General features: G+C 41.8%; 1 protein-coding gene across 1 annotated transcript in view; it reads left to right on the forward strand.

The window, feature by feature from the left end:
• The first annotated feature begins 531 nt into the window (after positions 1-531).
• The window catches only part of LOC109868295 (integrin alpha-2), a 43208-nt gene continuing 25696 nt past the window's right edge, over positions 532-18043 (forward strand). The window contains exons 1-4 of the mRNA XM_020457748.2: positions 532-943; positions 9012-9135; positions 13299-13408; positions 17840-17931. Coding sequence (XP_020313337.2) covers positions 895-943; positions 9012-9135; positions 13299-13408; positions 17840-17931 — 375 coding nt within the window. The 5' untranslated portion in view covers positions 532-894. The remainder of the gene's footprint in view (positions 944-9011; positions 9136-13298; positions 13409-17839; positions 17932-18043) is intronic.

Genomic DNA, 18043 nt, shown 5'->3' on the forward strand with positions numbered 1-18043 from the left:
ATCAACTCCTTGGTCTTACTGACATTGAGGGATAGGCTGTTGTTCTACGTCAGCCTACGTACAGTATACAGCAGATAGTTATCTTGAACGGATGATCTTATAAGGAATCTAAAGAAGATAAAGCACTTCCTGGTCCCAGAGAACTTCACACACTGTCATCACACATACCTCACCACATCCCACAGTGTGACTGTTGTAGGTGCAGTGTTATATTATGAAGTCAGCATGTGAGATGTGTCTTTGCTAGTAAACTTCATGTTGAGTAACTAAGAAAATAAAGACACAACCACAGTCTACAAAATTAGAAAGGGATTTGTGAAAGAAAATCCAATGTTGCTCCAGTTTACAAAATGTTTTTAAAAAATGCCTAGGGCCGGCCCTAATTCATAGGTGCCTTTTCACTCAGACAAGTTATATTCAAATGGGCTTAACATGTGATATTAAAAGGGGCTTGTTCATGTTGGTGTCATTCTCTCCAAATAAAAGCGTAGTCCTGTATTTGTATGCTACTCCTTGAAATGTCAGTACCCTCGTTGTCTCTTCCGTCCCGAGCAGGCTGTTACTAGTTACCACAGCCACAAAGTCATAGCTATGGTTGAACCTCGCCTATTTCCAAAACGTTGCTTCTAAAAAATCTGATGTTAAACCTAACCTTAACCATACTGCTAACCTTGTGCCTAACCACAACCTTATATTAAGACCAAAAAGCTTTTTTCCCCCCATACATTTTTATGATATCCATTTTTACTTTGTGGCTTCGATAACTAGTGTCAACCGACCCGAGCGCCCCGTTCTGAACTTCAACAACGGTGAGAGGTCTGCTGAAGTTAAAACTGCACGGGGAACGAAGAGGCGCCCGCTTTCATCACCTAGTTTTTTCTCATTCTTGGAACGATGGAGTTGAATCCAAAGAGGACTGTTTTGACGTTGCTTTTGATCCAATGTAAGTACTTTTGCACTTCTATGGATTTAGATTAAGATTAGAAAACGTTATTTTGCTAAACGTGTCAAGTGCCAGAGATATTCCAGTGCAATACAGGCTACTGATGCAATTGTATCAACGCTATGATTACGCTAGTTGGCTCTCTATGAAAAGTATACAAATGTTTCTAAAGGCTCCCCTGAGATACCTGGGCACAAGATAACGTTGCTTCAATCTCTCAGTGACATTCCTTTGAAAACATGTCAGTGCAGATGAGGCTGGAGGGGTACCAAAATATTTAAGATATTATGAATATCGGGAATAGAAGACTGCATTTGGAGTGCGGTGTATTGTGATTTTAGGACTAGTTATCCCTTAGAAATAGAGTGTTTTCTGCAGTTGAACGTCAAGAGTGTTGGGAAAGCAGCACTATTGCAGGTTAGATCAGGCTCTATTGCATTTCCATTTGTTCTTAGGTGAGAGCTGGGTTGGCAACCCGGTGAGATATTCTGTTGCCTGAAGCTATGAAAATGATTGTCAGCCAGGCATGCTCATACACTACATCACCAAGAGTATGTGGACATCTGCTCGTAGAACATGTCGTTCCAAAATCATGTGTTAATATGGAGTTGGTCCCCCCTTTTGCCGCTATAACAGCCTCCACTCTTCTGGGAAGGCTTTCCACTAGATGTTGGAACAATGCTGCGGAGACTTGCTTCCATTCAGCCACAAGAACATTAGTGAGGTCGGGCACTGATGTTGGAGCTTAGGCCTGGTGCGCAGTTGGTGTTCCAATTCATCCCAAAGGTGTTCGATGGGGTTGAGGTCAGGGCTCTGTGCAGACCAGTCAAGTTCTTACACACAGATCTCGACAAACCATTTTCTGTATGGACCTCGCTTTGTGCCCGAGGCCACTGTCATGCTGAAACAGGAAAGGGCCTTCCCCAAGCTGTTGCTATGGAACTAAGGGACCTAAGAGACCTAGCCTGAACCATGAAAACCAGCCCCAGACCATTATTCATCCTCCACCAATTTTTACAGTTGGTACTACGCATTGGGGCAGGTAGCGTTCTCCTGGCATCCACCAAACCCAGATTCTTCCGTTGGACTGCCAGATTATGAAGCGGGATTCATCACGCCAGAGAGTCCAATGGCGGTGAGCTTTACACCACTCCAGCCGACACTTGGCATTGTGCATGGTGATTTTAGGATTTTATATACCTGTCAACAAGGGGTGTGGCTCAAATAGCTGAATCCACTCATTTGAAGGGGCGTCCACATACTTTTGTATGTACAGTGTATCCTCATGATGAGGTTTACAATGAGCTGTGCGAAGGAGGAGGACACACCTACTTCTCTGGCAGAGGTTTGTAGAGGTGTGTAAGGTGAGCGTGCTGCGACAACATTCTGAAAGCCACCGACTTCATTCTTTCGACTCTTGCCCGAAGAGTTTCAAAGCGTAGTTAAAATGACACAGTTAGGCAACTGTATATTAATGTATGGCATGGTTCCTCCCTGTTTTCCCTGAGAGAGATGCCGACTGCAGTTCTCACCCGCCTAAACAAGCCAGGTTCGCTATCATGCCATCCAGCTGTTTGAAATGTTAGAGATGGTGAAAAGGACAGCATAGATTGGTTCAGGGACTACAGATTTGACTGACTACCTGACATGACCAGCACGATCTCTAGTTTTATCTGGTCTTGATTAGAGTATCTCTTTTAGAGGTCGACCGATTATGATTTCTCAACGCCGACACCCATACCGATTATTGGAGGGCCAAACAAAGCCAATACCGATTCATCGGCCGATTTTTATATATCTTTGTAATAATGACAGTTACAACAATACTGAATGAACAATGAACCCTTTTATTTTAACTTAATATAATACATAAAATCTATTTAGTCTCATAAATAATGAAACATGTTCAATTTGGTTTAAATAATGCAAAAACTAAGTGTTGGAGAAGAAAGAAAGTAAAAGTGCAATATGTGCCATGTAAAAAAGCTAAATATTGCTGTTACATTGCACAACCTTCAATGTTATGTCGTAATTATGTAAAATTCTGGCAAATTAATTACGGTCTTTGTTAGGAAGAAACACAGTTCGCAACGAGCCAGGAGGCCCAAACTGTTGCATATACCTTGACTCTGCTTGCACTGAATGCAAGAGAAGTGACACAATTTCCCTAGTTAATATTGCCTGCTAACATGCATTTATTTTGACTAAATATGCAGGTTTAAAAGAATATACTTCTGTATTGATTTTAAGAAAGGCATTGATGTTTATGGTTAGGTACATTTGTGCAACGAATGTGCTTTTTTTGTGAATGCGCTTTTTGTTAAATCATCATCCGTTTGGCGAAGTAGGCTGTGATTCGATGATAAATTAACAGGCACCGCATTGATTATATGCAACGGGACATCTAGTTAACCTAGTAATATCATCAACCATGTGTAGTTAACTAGTGATTATGTGAAGATAATATCATCAACCATATGTAGTTAACTAGTGATTATGTGAAGATTGATTGTTTTTTATAAGATAAGTTCAATGCTAGCTAGCAATTTACCTTGGCTCCTTGCAGCCCCAAGGTCCTTTTGACGCTGCACTCGCGTAACAGGTGGTCAGCCTGCAGTTTCCTCATGGGTTACAATGTAATCGGACATAATTGGCGTCCAAAAATGCCGATTACCGATTGTTATGAAAACTTGAAACAGTGCCGATTAATCGGTCAACCTCTAATCTTGATTATTGTCCAGTCATATGGTCAAGTGCTCCAAAGAAAATCCAAGTCAAGCTGCAGCTGGCCCAGAACTGAGTGGCACGTCTTGATCTTCAATGTAATCAAAGGGCTAAAATCAATACTATGCATGCCAGTCTCTCTTGGCTACGAGTTGAGGAGAGACTGACTGCGTCACCTCTTGCTTTTATAAGAAACATGAATGTGTTCAAATTCCAAATGGTTTGCATAGTCAACTTACACACAGCACTGACAGACACACTTATCCCACCAGACATGCCACCAGGGGTCTTTTCACAGTTCCCCAGGTCCAGAACAATCTCAAGGAAACGTACAGTATTATACAGAGACATGAGTGCATAGGACTCCCTTCCATCTCATATAGCGCAAGTGAACAGCAAACTTGGTTTTCAAAAAACAGATAAAGCAACACTTCACGGCACAACGCCTCTCCCTCATGTGACCTACTTGTTGTGTGTATGTACTGACATGTATGTGTAACTAATAGATGCACACACATACTGCATGATCATATTTTTCAATGTATACAAATTGTAAAGTATTTTGTATATAATGTCTTTCTCGTTATATGTCGAACCCCAGTAAGACTAGCTGTTGCCATTGGCGTCGGTTAATGGGGATCCTAATAAATTGAATCAAATCAAATAAACTCCCAATAGACATGGATTCACCAGAGCCCTCTGCTACCCAGCCACTGTCCAATGAGGTGCTCAGTCAGTCACAGAGCAGGGATCTAAAGTGGGTTATCCAGCTTGCTGCACACAATGCACCCAGCCGGCTGGAACCACATTGGGACTGAATCAGCAAGGTTTACCCAGGGCCAGTGGGGACTCTCTCTGTATCTCTATCTCTCTCTGTATCTCTCTCTCTCTCTCTCTCTCTCTCTCTCTCTCTCTCTCTATCTCTCTCTGTATCTCTCTCTCTCTCTCTCTCTTTGTATCTCTCTCTCTTTCTCTCTCTCTCTTTGTATCTCTCTCTCTCTGTCTCTCTCTGTCTCTCTGTCTCTCTGTCTCTCTGTCTCTCTCTCTCTCTCTGTATCACTCTTTGTATCTCTCTCTCTGTCTCTCTCTGTCTCTCTCTCTCTCTGTATCTCTATCTCTCTCTGTATCTCTCTCTGTATCTCTATCTCTCTCTGTATCTCTCTTTGTATCTCTCTCTCTCTCTCTGTCTGTCTCTCTCTCTCTGTCTCTCTCTCCCTCTCTGTATCTCTCTCTCTCTGTATCTCTCTTTGTATCTCTCTCTCTCTCTCTCTCTCTCTCTCTGTCTCTCTCTCTCTCTCTCTCTCTCTCTCTCTCTCTCTCTCTGTGTCTCTGTCTCTGTCTGTCTCTGTCTCTCTCTCTCTCTCTCTCTGTATCTCTCTCTCTCTCTGTATCTCTCTCTGTATCTCTCTTTGTATCTCTCTCTCTCTCTCTCTGTCTGTCTCTCTCTCTCTGTCTGTCTCTCTCTCTCTCTCTCTCTGTCTCTCTCTCTCTCTCTGTCTGTCTCTCTCTCTCTCTCTGTCTGTCTCTCTCTCTCTCTGTATCTCTCTCTCGCTCTCTCTCTCTCTCTGTATCTCTCTCTCGCTCTCTCTCTCAATTCAATTCAATTCAATTCAAGGGCTTTATTGGCATGGGAAACGTGTTAACATTGCCAAAGCAAGTGAGGTAGACAACATACAAAGTGAATATATAAAGTGAAAAACAACAAAAATTAACAGTAAACATTACACATACAGAAGTTTCAAAACAGTAAAGACATTACAAATGTCATATTATATATATATACAGTGTTTTAACAATGTACAAATGGTTAAAGGACACAAGATAAAATAAATAAGCATAAATATGGGTTGTATTTACAATGGTGTTTGTTCTTCACTGGTTGCCCTTTTCTCGTGGCAACAGGTCACAAATCTTGCTGCTGTGATGGCACACTGTGGAATTTCACCCAGTAGATATGGGAGTTTTTCCTTCCTGTTTGGCCCTGTCCGGGGGTGTCCTCGGATGGGGCCACAGTGTCTCCTGACCCCTCCTGTCTCAGCCTCCAGTATTTATGCTGCAGTAGTTTATGTGTCGGGGGGCTGGGGTCAGTTTGTTATATCTGGAGTACTTCTCCTGTCCTATTCGGTGTCCTGTGTGAATCTAAGTGTGCGTTCTCTAATTCTCTCCTTCTCTCTTTCTTTCTCTCTCTCGGAGGACCTGAGCCCTAGGACCATGCCCCAGGACTACCTGACATGATGACTCCTTGCTGTCCCCAGTCCACCTGGCCATGCTGCTGTTCCAGTTTCAACTGACCTGAGCCCTAGGACCATGCCCCAGGACTACCTGACATGATGACTCCTTGCTGTCCCCAGTCTACCTGGCCATGCTGCTGCTCCAGTTTCAACTTCCACCTGACTGTGCTGCTGCTCTAGTTTCAACTGTTCTGCCTTATTATTATTCGACCATGCTGGTCATTTATGAACATTGAACATCTTGACCATGTTCTGTTATAATCTCCACCCGGCACAGCCAGAAGAGGACTGGCCACCCCACATAGCCTGGTTCCTCTCTAGGTTTCTTCCTAGGTATTGGCCTTTCTAGGGAGTTTTTCCTAGCCACTGTGCTTCTCCACCTGCATTGCTTGCTGTTTGGGGTTTTAGGCTGGGTTTCTGTACAGCACTTTGAGATATCAGCTGATGTACGAAGGGCTATATAAATAAATTTGATTTGATTTGATTTGATTTTCAAACTTGGATTTGTTTTCGAATTCTTTGTGGATCTGTGTAATCTGAGGGAAATATGTCTCTCTAATATGGTCATACATTGGGCAGGAGGTTAGGAAGTGCAGCTCAGTTTCCACCTCATTTTGTGGGCAGTGAGCACATATCCTGTCTTCTCTTGAGAGCCATGTCTGCCTACGGCGGCCTTTCTCAATAGCAAGGCTATGCTCACTGAGTCTGTACATAGTCAAAGCTTTCCTTAATTTTGGGTCAGTCACAGTGGTCAGGTATTCTGCCGCTGTGTACTCTCTGTGTAGGGCCAAATAGCATTCTAGTTTGCTCAGTTTTTTTGTTAATTCTTTCCAATGTGTTAAGTAGTTATCTTTTTGTTTCTCATGATTTGGTTGGGTCTAATTGTGCTGCTGTCCTGGGGCTCTGTAGTGTGTGTTTGTGTTTGTGAACAGAGCCCCAGGACCAGCTTGCTTAGGGGACTCTTCTCCAGGTTAATCTCTCTGTAGGTGATGGCTTTGTTATGGAAGGTTTGTGAATCGCTTCCTTTTAGGTGGTTGTAGAATTTAACAGCTCTTTTCTGGATTTTTTTTCTCTCTCTCTCCATGTTGGTCGGTCGGTCTGTGTATACATGTACAGTACCAGTCAAAAGTTTGGACACACCTACTCATTCCAGAGTTTCTCTTTACTTCTACAATGTTCTACATTGTAGAATAACAGCGAAGACATCGGCACAATGAAATAACACAGACGGAAATCGTGTAGTAGCCAAGAAACATCCATCAGACCACAACTCACGCGTGTGACTAATAAGGTGATCGTCACCTGCTCACATCCGGTTCTAAGATGTCTGCCCCGCCACTTGTCTAGCAGGTGGATTCATCTCAAGGTTGCATCCAAAATGGCATCCTAGTTCCTATGTAGTGCACTACTTTTGACCAGGGCCCATAGGGAATAGCCTGGTCTAAAGTAGTGCACTACACAGGGAATATGGTGTCACTTGGAGCCTTTGGCCCTCTCACAGCCCTGTTTTAGTGTTTGGATGTGATGTGACTCATTGAAGGCATGCTGAATCACGATAGCACTTAAGTGACTATACTATCATATCTTAGCTGTCTAGTAGTATGGAGGAAAATGCTGCAATTACGGAACCGGGATCCCTATTTCTCTATTTGTTTGGAAGGGTAAAGTTCACCTGGCCTGTGTTAGGTTAGGCCCTGTACTGTATGGTATGTGAACTTAACCTGAGTGTGGTGTTTAAGTGTTGGTCATTTGGCAGACGCTCTTACCCAGAGCGACTTGTAGCTTTGTAAGACAACGGTCATAGTGAGTAAAACCTTTCCTCAATAAAGCAGCTATCAGCCAAGTCAGTGCTGGTAAGACAAGACAAGTGTAGTGCGAGAGGGAACGGGTGTTAGCTCAACAAAAAAAAAGTGTTTCTATTCTTACTCAGCGTCTCTCTGTTCAGCGTCGGCTCTGTTATAGACCTTATGGATGGTGCCGTGACGTGACTTGTCGTTCTGTCGTCCCGAAAGGCCTCGCCAGTGGATTGATATCACTCACCCTCATCTCAATAGGCCCCCTCGGGTTCTGTGTGTCCTCTGTAAGCAGCCACTGCACTGACACGTCTGCACCTTAGACCAGCAATCTGTGCACGCTGTCATGCTTCGACTAGTCCAGACTGGACACGCAGCCAGATCCAGATCTCTAGTCGAATCCATCTTCAAGTGCCGTTGGGAAATGCCTTTCACAATAGAGCAACGAGAGCACTTCGGTCTGCTGTATGTGTGAATTGTGATAAATGCTAGCAAGGTCGTCTAAAAACAAGAGTTGAGTGTTATTACCACTGTCGTTATATTTTGAGCTTCAGTTCACATGGTGGAAAAAGACTTTCTTTCCGTTTCACTATGGATGCCTGTGGACCCATTCGAGGACACCCCCGGACAGGGCACTATGGATGCCTGTGGACCCATTCGAGGACACCCCCGGACAGGGCACTATGGATGCCTGTGGACCCATTCGAGGACACCCCCGGACAGGGCACTATGGATGCCTGTGGACCCATTCGAGGACACCCCCGGACAGGGCACTATGGATGCCTGTGGACCCATTCGAGGACACCCCCGGACAGGGCACTATGGATGCCTGTGGACCCATTCGAGGACACCCCCGGACAGGGCACTATGGATGCCTGTGGACCCATTCGAGGACACCCCCGGACAGGGCACTATGGATGCCTAAGGTGTTATGCCTTGAAGGATGTGTTTGAATGTCTCTGACATCTTTACCATCGCAAAACCTGACACTGTATAGCACTGCATTGCCGTTGGTATTAGGAATTTGTTGTTATTCCTGGTACAGCCATAGTATCCTGGGAACAAGGATAACACACACACGCGCACTTACATGCGCACACACACACACACACACACATAAAAGCTAAGCACCTCATAGCACATATCACAGATGAAGAAGGTGTGGTGTTTTTTTGTTTTTGTTTTTGACATTCAATTCATCTCCCCCGTCTTACACAACCCTGAACCTCGCTGCTGCAGCATATTTGTGGTGGAGGAGAGTGTTATTTATGATAGCAGTGTGATCTCTCTCTCTCTCGCTCTCCCTCTCTCCCTCTGCAGGTTGGAGCATCCCCCTGTCCCTATCCTTTAATGTGGGGACGGCAGGAGCCAAGGTATTCTCTGGACCTGCCCTCGAGGAGTTTGGATACACCGTGAAACAGTTCAGAAATCACCAGGGAAAATGGTGAGACGAGACTATGGAGTCATGCATAGGCCGCCCTACACAAGCAGTACAGAGTGGTAGAAAGTGCTAGACAGTGTTACGTTCTGACATGGTAAGAACAGCATCTCAGCACGTCCACAGATGCACACTTGCACTACGCTGTGCTGATGTACAGTTACGACAGTAGCACTGTGTCCAAATCACTCTCGCACGCCGTACAGGGGCCAGGGGAGCTAAAAACAAGCCCGAGCTTCGTTTGGGTCTGAGAGATCCAGAACTGTTGTGTAGCTGCTGGATTTGGAACCTCTGCGGTGGGTGTTTTCTCAAGCTAATGCTGTTCCTGTTCTTACAGTAGGTCACAACCCTCAGCAGGGTTGGCAATGGAGCAGGATCCAGGCACTTCAACACTATACTACACACACACACACACACACACACACACACACACACACACACACACACACACACACACACACACACACACACACACACACACTCACATTATAGAGTTATACTGCTGATCACCACAGAGCAGACGTCACAGACAGGGTTCTTGGGTTCACGTCTCGCTCACACACACACACACACTTCCTGTAGTCCGTAGTGCCGTCTGTCTGCATCCGGGAGATCTCAGAGGAGACATTTTCCTTTTGAATACATCTCTCCAGGGACATAGCTGCCTTCCTTTCGTTTCCCGTCATAAACAAACATGGAGACTGAGCCTGGGTTAACCTATGGCGCATTAACTATGTGTGGATGGAAACATTGTTAACAATGGAAAGGGCTCTGAGAAACATTTAACTTGAGGTTTGAGGGAGGGAAATGATTGAGAAACACATAACTAGATGTCCACCACTTAGGCTGATGATGGGTTGTATAATTGCGTCAAGGACTTAAGTGGACTTCAATTGAATGTGGTTTTGACTAACCTCGTCCCCGGACTTACTCAACAGGAAGAGAACTGGCTGGTGGACGAGACTAGGTTTTGACAAAATGAGTTTTACGGTTTCGTCATTTGTAATCTTGATAAATACCCCATTTGAAATGAGAGGCATAAAGACCTCGTAACCCCAGAGAAAAGAGGTGCCTTGTTGCGTTGGAAGCCAGAGTGTATGACATCACAGAGAGTGTATGACATCACAGAAATGGCCAGGTGACAGTTCTCTCCCTTTGTCTAATTGGCTGCCTCCTGTCTCAGAATGTGGGCTTTGGCTCTAACACAAAGTCAGTGGGGGCGTAGGGGAGTTTTGGGATATTCAGAGAAACCACACCGAAACACGAATGCCAACCGTTGGCAAACGTGTACCAAGTTCATAATGTTTCTTTAGTTGTCATCCCGTCACCATGGGAAAAGGCGTCAAACTCACAAATTAAAAGAGACTAATGGTTGTTGACTTTCAGAAATCAGGCAATGGGTAAAAAAATAAAAAAATAAAAAACTCTAAACCAAATACAAAGCTTACCACTATTATGGCAAAATGAGGATGTTTAAAACCACTGGGTCAGTGCTTGCCCCGACACGCAGTGAGGGCTTTGGCTCTAACACAAAGTCAGTAGGAGAAACCACAACGAAACACGAGTGCCAACCGTTGGCAACCGTGTACCAAGTTCATATATGGAACTGAAATGTTTCTTCAGCTGTAAACAGTGGAATACATGTTAATATCTGTAGAAACTAGCATGGTCGAGGAAGTGCTGTTATCTGACAAGCCTATTCTCCTGCATACTACTGATACCAGAGGTCATGCTTTGGGCTTCTATTCTGTCTTTATTCGGTTTAATATCACACCAACACACTGTGTCCTGGCCAAAAAAAGATATACAGTCATGACTGAAAATATAGGCACCCTTGATAAATATGAGACAAAAAAAAGACTGTATAAAATAAACAATACAAATACTGAGTGATATTGTACACTCAAAACAATGGAGAGACAAAAATAGAGAGCGCGCGTGTAAAATCAGTTATCCGTCACCATGGGAAAAGGCATAGAACTCCCAAATTAAAAGAGACAAATGGTTGTTGACAGACCATGTGTAAAAAATTTAAATACACCGCTTACCGCCATTATGGCCGAAATGAGGACATTTAAAACCACTGGGGACATTGTAAACTTCCCTGGTCGCGGACCCAAGTGTATCTTGCCCCGACGCGCAGTGAGAAAGATCATTTAGGAGGCAAAGAAAAGGCCAAGGTCCATCTCCAAATCTCCAATTAGAAGCCACCTTCAGGCCAATAGGCTATTTGGAAGGGTTGCCATTTAAAAAAAAAAAGCCTTTATTGAAAGCAACCAACAAATGTAAATGTTTGAAGTTTGCTAAACGGCATTGGCACTTGGATTTGTACCGGGTGCTATGGTCCGATGAGACGAAAACAGAGCTCTTTGCCCATGCACACCAGTGGTGGGTTGGGCCTCAAATGAAGGATGCATATGCAGAAAATAACCTCGTACCTACTGTAAAATATGGTGGTGGATCTTTGACGTTATGGGCCTATTTTGCTTCAACTGGTCCTGGGGTCCTTGTTAAGGTTGACGACATTATGAAATATACCGAGTACCAGGACATTCATCTGGTTGCCGCTGCCAGGAGGCTGAAACTTGGCTGCAAGTGGTTCTTCCAGCACACATCGAAATCTTCAAAGAAATGGTTAATTGACCACAAAATCAACATTTTGTAATGTCCATCTCAGTCTCCGGACTTGAACCTCATTAAAAACCTGTGGTTTGAATTGAAGAGGGCAGTTCATAAGAGCAGAGGATATCAAGGATCTGGAAAGATTCTGCATGGAGGAATCAAAGTGCAATTATCCTCACAAGGGGAGAGTGCACAAAGTATTGAAAACAGCGTTGCATTTTCAGATCATTTTTTTTTATTACTCGTTTAATCAAATATTTACATTTGAAATGTTTTTGGAGCATCAGTATTTAGCACGAGAACCCAGGATTATTTGTGTGTTATCTCCTGACTAAGACCTGTTATTATCACATGACAATGCCTGGGTTCGACGGCCTTATTGCTTTTATAAAATGGTTGCCAATATGTTTTTTTTTTTAAACGATGAATGACATTAAAAACATTATTAAAAATGTTATTTTAATGGGTAAATTCGTTTTATTTCACCCTTCCACCAGATAATATAGTCCCGGCCAAAAATCCAGTTGTTAGTTTTGAGGTTCTGAAGTTTGTAACCAAACAGGCTGGTTGTTAATTCTATTCTCTAATTCATGCAGTCAGCATGCCAATTACACGCTCCCTTAAAACTTAAAACATCTGTGGCATTGTCTTGTGTGACAAAACTGCACATTTTAGAGTGGCCTTTTATTGTCCCCAGCACAAGGTGCACATGTGTAAAAACAAAAATCATGCCGTTTAAGCAGCTTCTTCATATACCACACCTGTCAGGTGGTTGGATTATCTTGGCAGAGGAGAAATGCTCACTAACATGGAAGAAAACAAATCTATTGTTCTGCCCCTGAACAAGGCAGTTAACCCACTGTTCCTAGGCTATCATTGTAAATAAGAATTTGTTCTTAACTGACTTGCCTAATTAAAACAAATACAAGTAGTCTAGCAAGGTGGGGCTTTCCTCAGGGATGTGTAATGGAGTGGGCTTGGTGTGTGTGTGTGGTCATCAAGAAAGGATAATGAGTGTGACTTGTTTCTAGTGTGGTAGGCTGGTCTGACGTCACGCTGTGTAATATAGTGGCCGTGTGTGTCTGACTGATTGACTCACATGGCAGTAACACCATGGACCCTGAGCCACCAACAGCACTGGCATTGGTCATTATGGCTCTCTCCTTCTCATGCAACAGGCAGAGTCTGAAAACATCCTTTCACTGTACATGTCGCTGTCCTTTGCCCTTCAGGGTTAAGGTGTTTATTATACTTTCCCCCCTAAGGTGAACTGTTAATGATGACCTTGGTAGAGTATGTGTTTACCTTCCACATCTGTAGATAATGAAAAACTGTCATTGTCTTGTTGTGAATGTATGTACTGTATCCAAATATGAAGTACAAGGACAGTAATATCAGTGTACTCCCTAACAATGGTATGAGCTACCAATAATTGTGTGTAATTTAGACATACATGCCATTGTAATTATTATGTAATCAGTATGCAAATGTCTGTCTGTCTGTCTGCCTGCTTGTCTGTATGTATGCATGCGTGTGTGTTCCCCCAGGTTGCTGGTTGGTTCCCCCTGGAGTGGATACAACCAGGACAGGAAAGGAGACATCTACAAGTGTGAGATCAGAGGGTCCAGTTCAGGCTGCCAGAGACTCAACTTGCAGAGTAAGACATAGTTCATACTCTTCATATTGTATATACTTTATACTCAACCTGCAGAGTAAGACATAGTTCATATTATATATGCTTTATACTCAACCTGCAGAGTAAGACATAGTTCATATTGTATATACTTTATACACAACCTGCAAAGTAAGACATAGTTCATACTCTTCATATTGTATATACTATATACTCAACCTGCAGAGTAAGACATAGTTCATACTCTTCATATTGTATATACTTTAACCTGTTGCTACGAGCAATCCCGTATCCGGGAGCGTAATTATAGCCTCAAGCTCATTACCATAACGCAACGTTAACTATTCATGAAAATCGCAAATGAAATGAAATAAATATATTGGCTCACAAGCTTAGCCTTTTGTTAACAACACTGTCATCTCAGATTTTCAAAAAATGCTTTTCAACCATAGCTACACAAGCATTTCTGTAAGAGTATTGATAGCTAGCATAGCATAAAGCCTAGCATTCAGCAGGCAACATTTTCACAAAAACAAGAAAAGCATTCAAATAAAATCATTTACCTTTGAAGAACTTCGGATGTTTTTAATGAGACTCTCAGTTAGATAGCAAATGTTCAGTTTTTCCAAAAATATTATTTGTGTAGGAGAAATCGCTCCGTTTTGTTCATCAAGTTTGGCTGAGAAAAACCCCTGAAAATTCAGTCATTTACAACGCAAACTTTTTTCCAAATTAACTCCATAATATCGACAGAAACATGGCAAACGTTGTTAAGAATCAATCCTCAAGGTGTTTTTCACATATCTATTCGATGATAAGTCACTCGTGGCAGTTTGGTTTCTCCTCTGTTCAAAATGGAAAAATGCACGCACCTGGAGATTACGCAATAGTTTCAACGGAGGACACCGAGCGGACTCCTGGTAAATGTAGTCTCTTATGGTCAATTTTCCAATGATATGCCTACAAATACGTCACAATGCTGCAAACACCTTGGGGAAACGACAGAAAGTGTAGGCTCTCTCCTTGCGCATTCACAGCCATATAAGGAGACATTGGAACACAGCGCCTCAAAAATCTGGCTCACTTCCTGTATGAAATTTCATGTTGGTTTCGCCTGTAGCATAGTTCTGTGGCACTCACAGACAATATCTTTGCAGTTTTAGAAACGTCAGAGTGTTTTCTTTCCAAAGCTGTCAATTATATGCATAGTCGAGCATCTTTTCGTGACAAAATATCTTGTTTAAAACGGGAATGTTTTTCATCCAAAAATGAAATACTGCCCCCAGAGGTTCAAGAGGTTAAACTCAACCTGCAGAGTAAGACATAGTTCATACTCTTCATATTGTATATACTTTAAACTCAACCTGTAGAGTAAGACATAGTTCATATTGTATATACTTTATACTCAACCTGGAGAGTAAGACATACTTCGTACTCTTAATACATACATTATACTCAACCTAGAGAGTAAGACATACTTTATACTCAACCTGCAGAGTAAGACATACTTCATACTCTTCATATTGTATATACTTTATACTCAACCTGCAGAGTAAGACACACTTCGTACTCTTCCTACATACTTCATACTCAACCTACAGAGTAAGGCATACTTCATAAATACTTCATACTCAACCTACAGAGTAAGGCATACTTCATACATACTTCATACTCAACCTAAAGAGTAAGACATACTTCCTACATACTTCATACTCAACCTGCAGAGTAAGGCATACTTCATACATACTTCATACTCAACCTAAAGAGTAAGGCATACTTCATACATACATCATACTTCATACATACTTCATACTCAACCTACAGAGTAAGACATACTTCATACATACTTCATACTCAACCTGCAGAGTAAGACATACTTCATACATACTTCATACTCAACCTACAGAGTAAGACATACTTCATACATACTTCATACTCAACCTACAGAGTAAGACATACTTCATACATACTTCATACTCAACCTACAGAGTAAGACACACTTCGTACTCTTCCTACATACTTCATACATACTTCATACTCAACCTAAAGAGTAAGGCATACTTCATACATACTTCATACTCAACCTACAGAGGAAGACACACTTCGTACTCATCCTACATACTTCATACATACTTCATACTCAACCTACAGAGTAAGACATACTTCATACATACTTCATACTCAACCTGCAGAGTAAGACATACTTCATACATACTTCATACTCAACCTACAGAGTAAGACATACTTCATACATACTTCATACTCAACCTACAGAGTAAGACATACTTCATACATACTTCATACTCAACCTACAGAGTAAGACATACTTCATACTCAACCTACAGAGTAAGACATACTTCATACATACTTCATACTCAACCTACAGAGTAAGACATACTTCATACATACTTCATACTCAACCTACAGAGTAAGACATACTTCATACATACTTCATACTCAACCTAAAGAGTAAGACATACTTCATACATACTTCATACTCAACCTACAGAGTAAGGCATACTTCATACATACTTCATACTCAACCTACAGAGTAAGACATACTTCATACATACTTCATACTCAACCTAAAGAGTAAGACATACTTCATACTCAACCTAAAGAGTAAGACATACTTCATACTCAACCTAAAGAGTAAGACATACTTCATACATACTTCATACTCAACCTACAGAGTAAGACATACTTCATACATACTTCATACTCAACCTAAAGAGTAAGACATACTTCATACATACTTCATACTCAACCTACAGAGTAAGGCATACTTCATACATACTTCATACTCAACCTAAAGAGTAAGACATACTTCATACATACTTCATACTCAACCTGCAGAGTAAGGCATACTTCATACTCAACCTACAGAGTAAGACATACTTCATACATACTTCATACTCAACCTAAAGAGTAAGACATACTTCATACATACTTCATACTCAACCTACAGAGTAAGGCATACTTCATACATACTTCATACTCAACCTAAAGAGTAAGACATACTTCATACATACTTCATACTCAATCTGCAGAGTAAGACATACTTCATACTCAACCTACAGAGTAAGACATACTTCATACATACTTCATACTCAACCTAAAGAGTAAGACATACTTCATACATACTTCATACTCAACCTACAGAGTAAGGCATACTTCATACATACTTCATACTCAACCTAAAGAGTAAGACATACTTCATACATACTTCATACTCAACCTAAAGAGTAAGACATACTTCATACATACTTCATACTCAACCTAAAGAGTAAGACATACTTCATACTCAACCTAAAGAGTAAGGCATACTTCATACATACTTCATACTCAACCTAAAGAGTAAGACATACTTCATACATACTTCATACTCAACCTAAAGAGTAAGACATACTTCATACTCAACCTAAAGAGTAAGGCATACTTCATACATACTTCATACTCAACCTAAAGAGTAAGACATACTTCATACTCAACCTAAAGAGTAAGACATACTTCATACTCAACCTAAAGAGTAAGGCATACTTCATACATACTTCATACTCAACCTACAGAGTAAGACATACTTCATACTCAACCTAAAGAGTAAGACATACTTCATACATACTTCATACTCAACCTAAAGAGTAAGACATACTTCATACTCAACCTAAAGAGTAAGACATACTTCATACTCAACCTAAAGAGTAAGACATACTTCATACATACTTCATACTCAACCTAAAGAGTAAGACATACTTCATACTCAACCTAAAGAGTAAGACATACTTCATACTCAACCTAAAGAGTAAGACATACTTCATACTCAACCTAAAGAGTAAGACATACTTCATACTCAACCTAAAGAGTAAGACATACTTCATACTCAACCTAAAGAGTAAGACATACTTCATACATACTTCATACTCAACCTAAAGAGTAAGACATACTTCATACATACTTCATACTCAACCTAAAGAGTTATACGTTTCATACGACATTAAAACAGCTCCGGCTATTCATTAGCCCTGGTCCCAGATCTGTTTGTGCTCTTGCCAACTCCATTGCTCTTATTGTCAAACCAAACATGGAATTGGCATTCCATTCCATAAAGTGTTGGCAAGGGAGCAGAAACAGGCTAGTGCCCAGGCTAGCTATTCCTTCTCCCCTTCTGTATCTCTATAAACACCTGCGCTTTTTTATAAGTCGCAGTATCGCCTAGCATTAGCTTGTGTTTCATCACATTATTCCATTTCAATCCCATTTGAACCCGGTCAAATCAGTCTGTCAGTCAGAGCGATGGCCACTGTGGTTAGAAAAGGAACTGTGTTCTTCGGAGTGTTGCAAGATCTCATTGTGTGTGTTCATGAATGTTGAGCACTGTAATTGCACCATGAGAATGTATTCGTTACTGAATACAAGGACACTGTAACAATGTATTTTCTCTCTCCTGTACTTCAGACTCAGTCAGCATGTCGACAGTGAAGAACATCAATGTCAACATGAGTCTAGGGCTAACCCTCACCCACACAGCTACAGAAGATAAGTTCATGGTAAACCTGTTACATCTGTATCAAACTTCTAGCTATCCTAACCCTAACCCTCACCCACACAGCTACAGAAGATAGATTCATGGTTAACACGTTTGGAATCATTGCATCTGAT

Source organism: Oncorhynchus kisutch, linkage group LG23, assembly GCF_002021735.2.
Source record: "Oncorhynchus kisutch isolate 150728-3 linkage group LG23, Okis_V2, whole genome shotgun sequence".
Classification (NCBI taxonomy): Eukaryota; Metazoa; Chordata; class Actinopteri; order Salmoniformes; family Salmonidae; genus Oncorhynchus; species Oncorhynchus kisutch.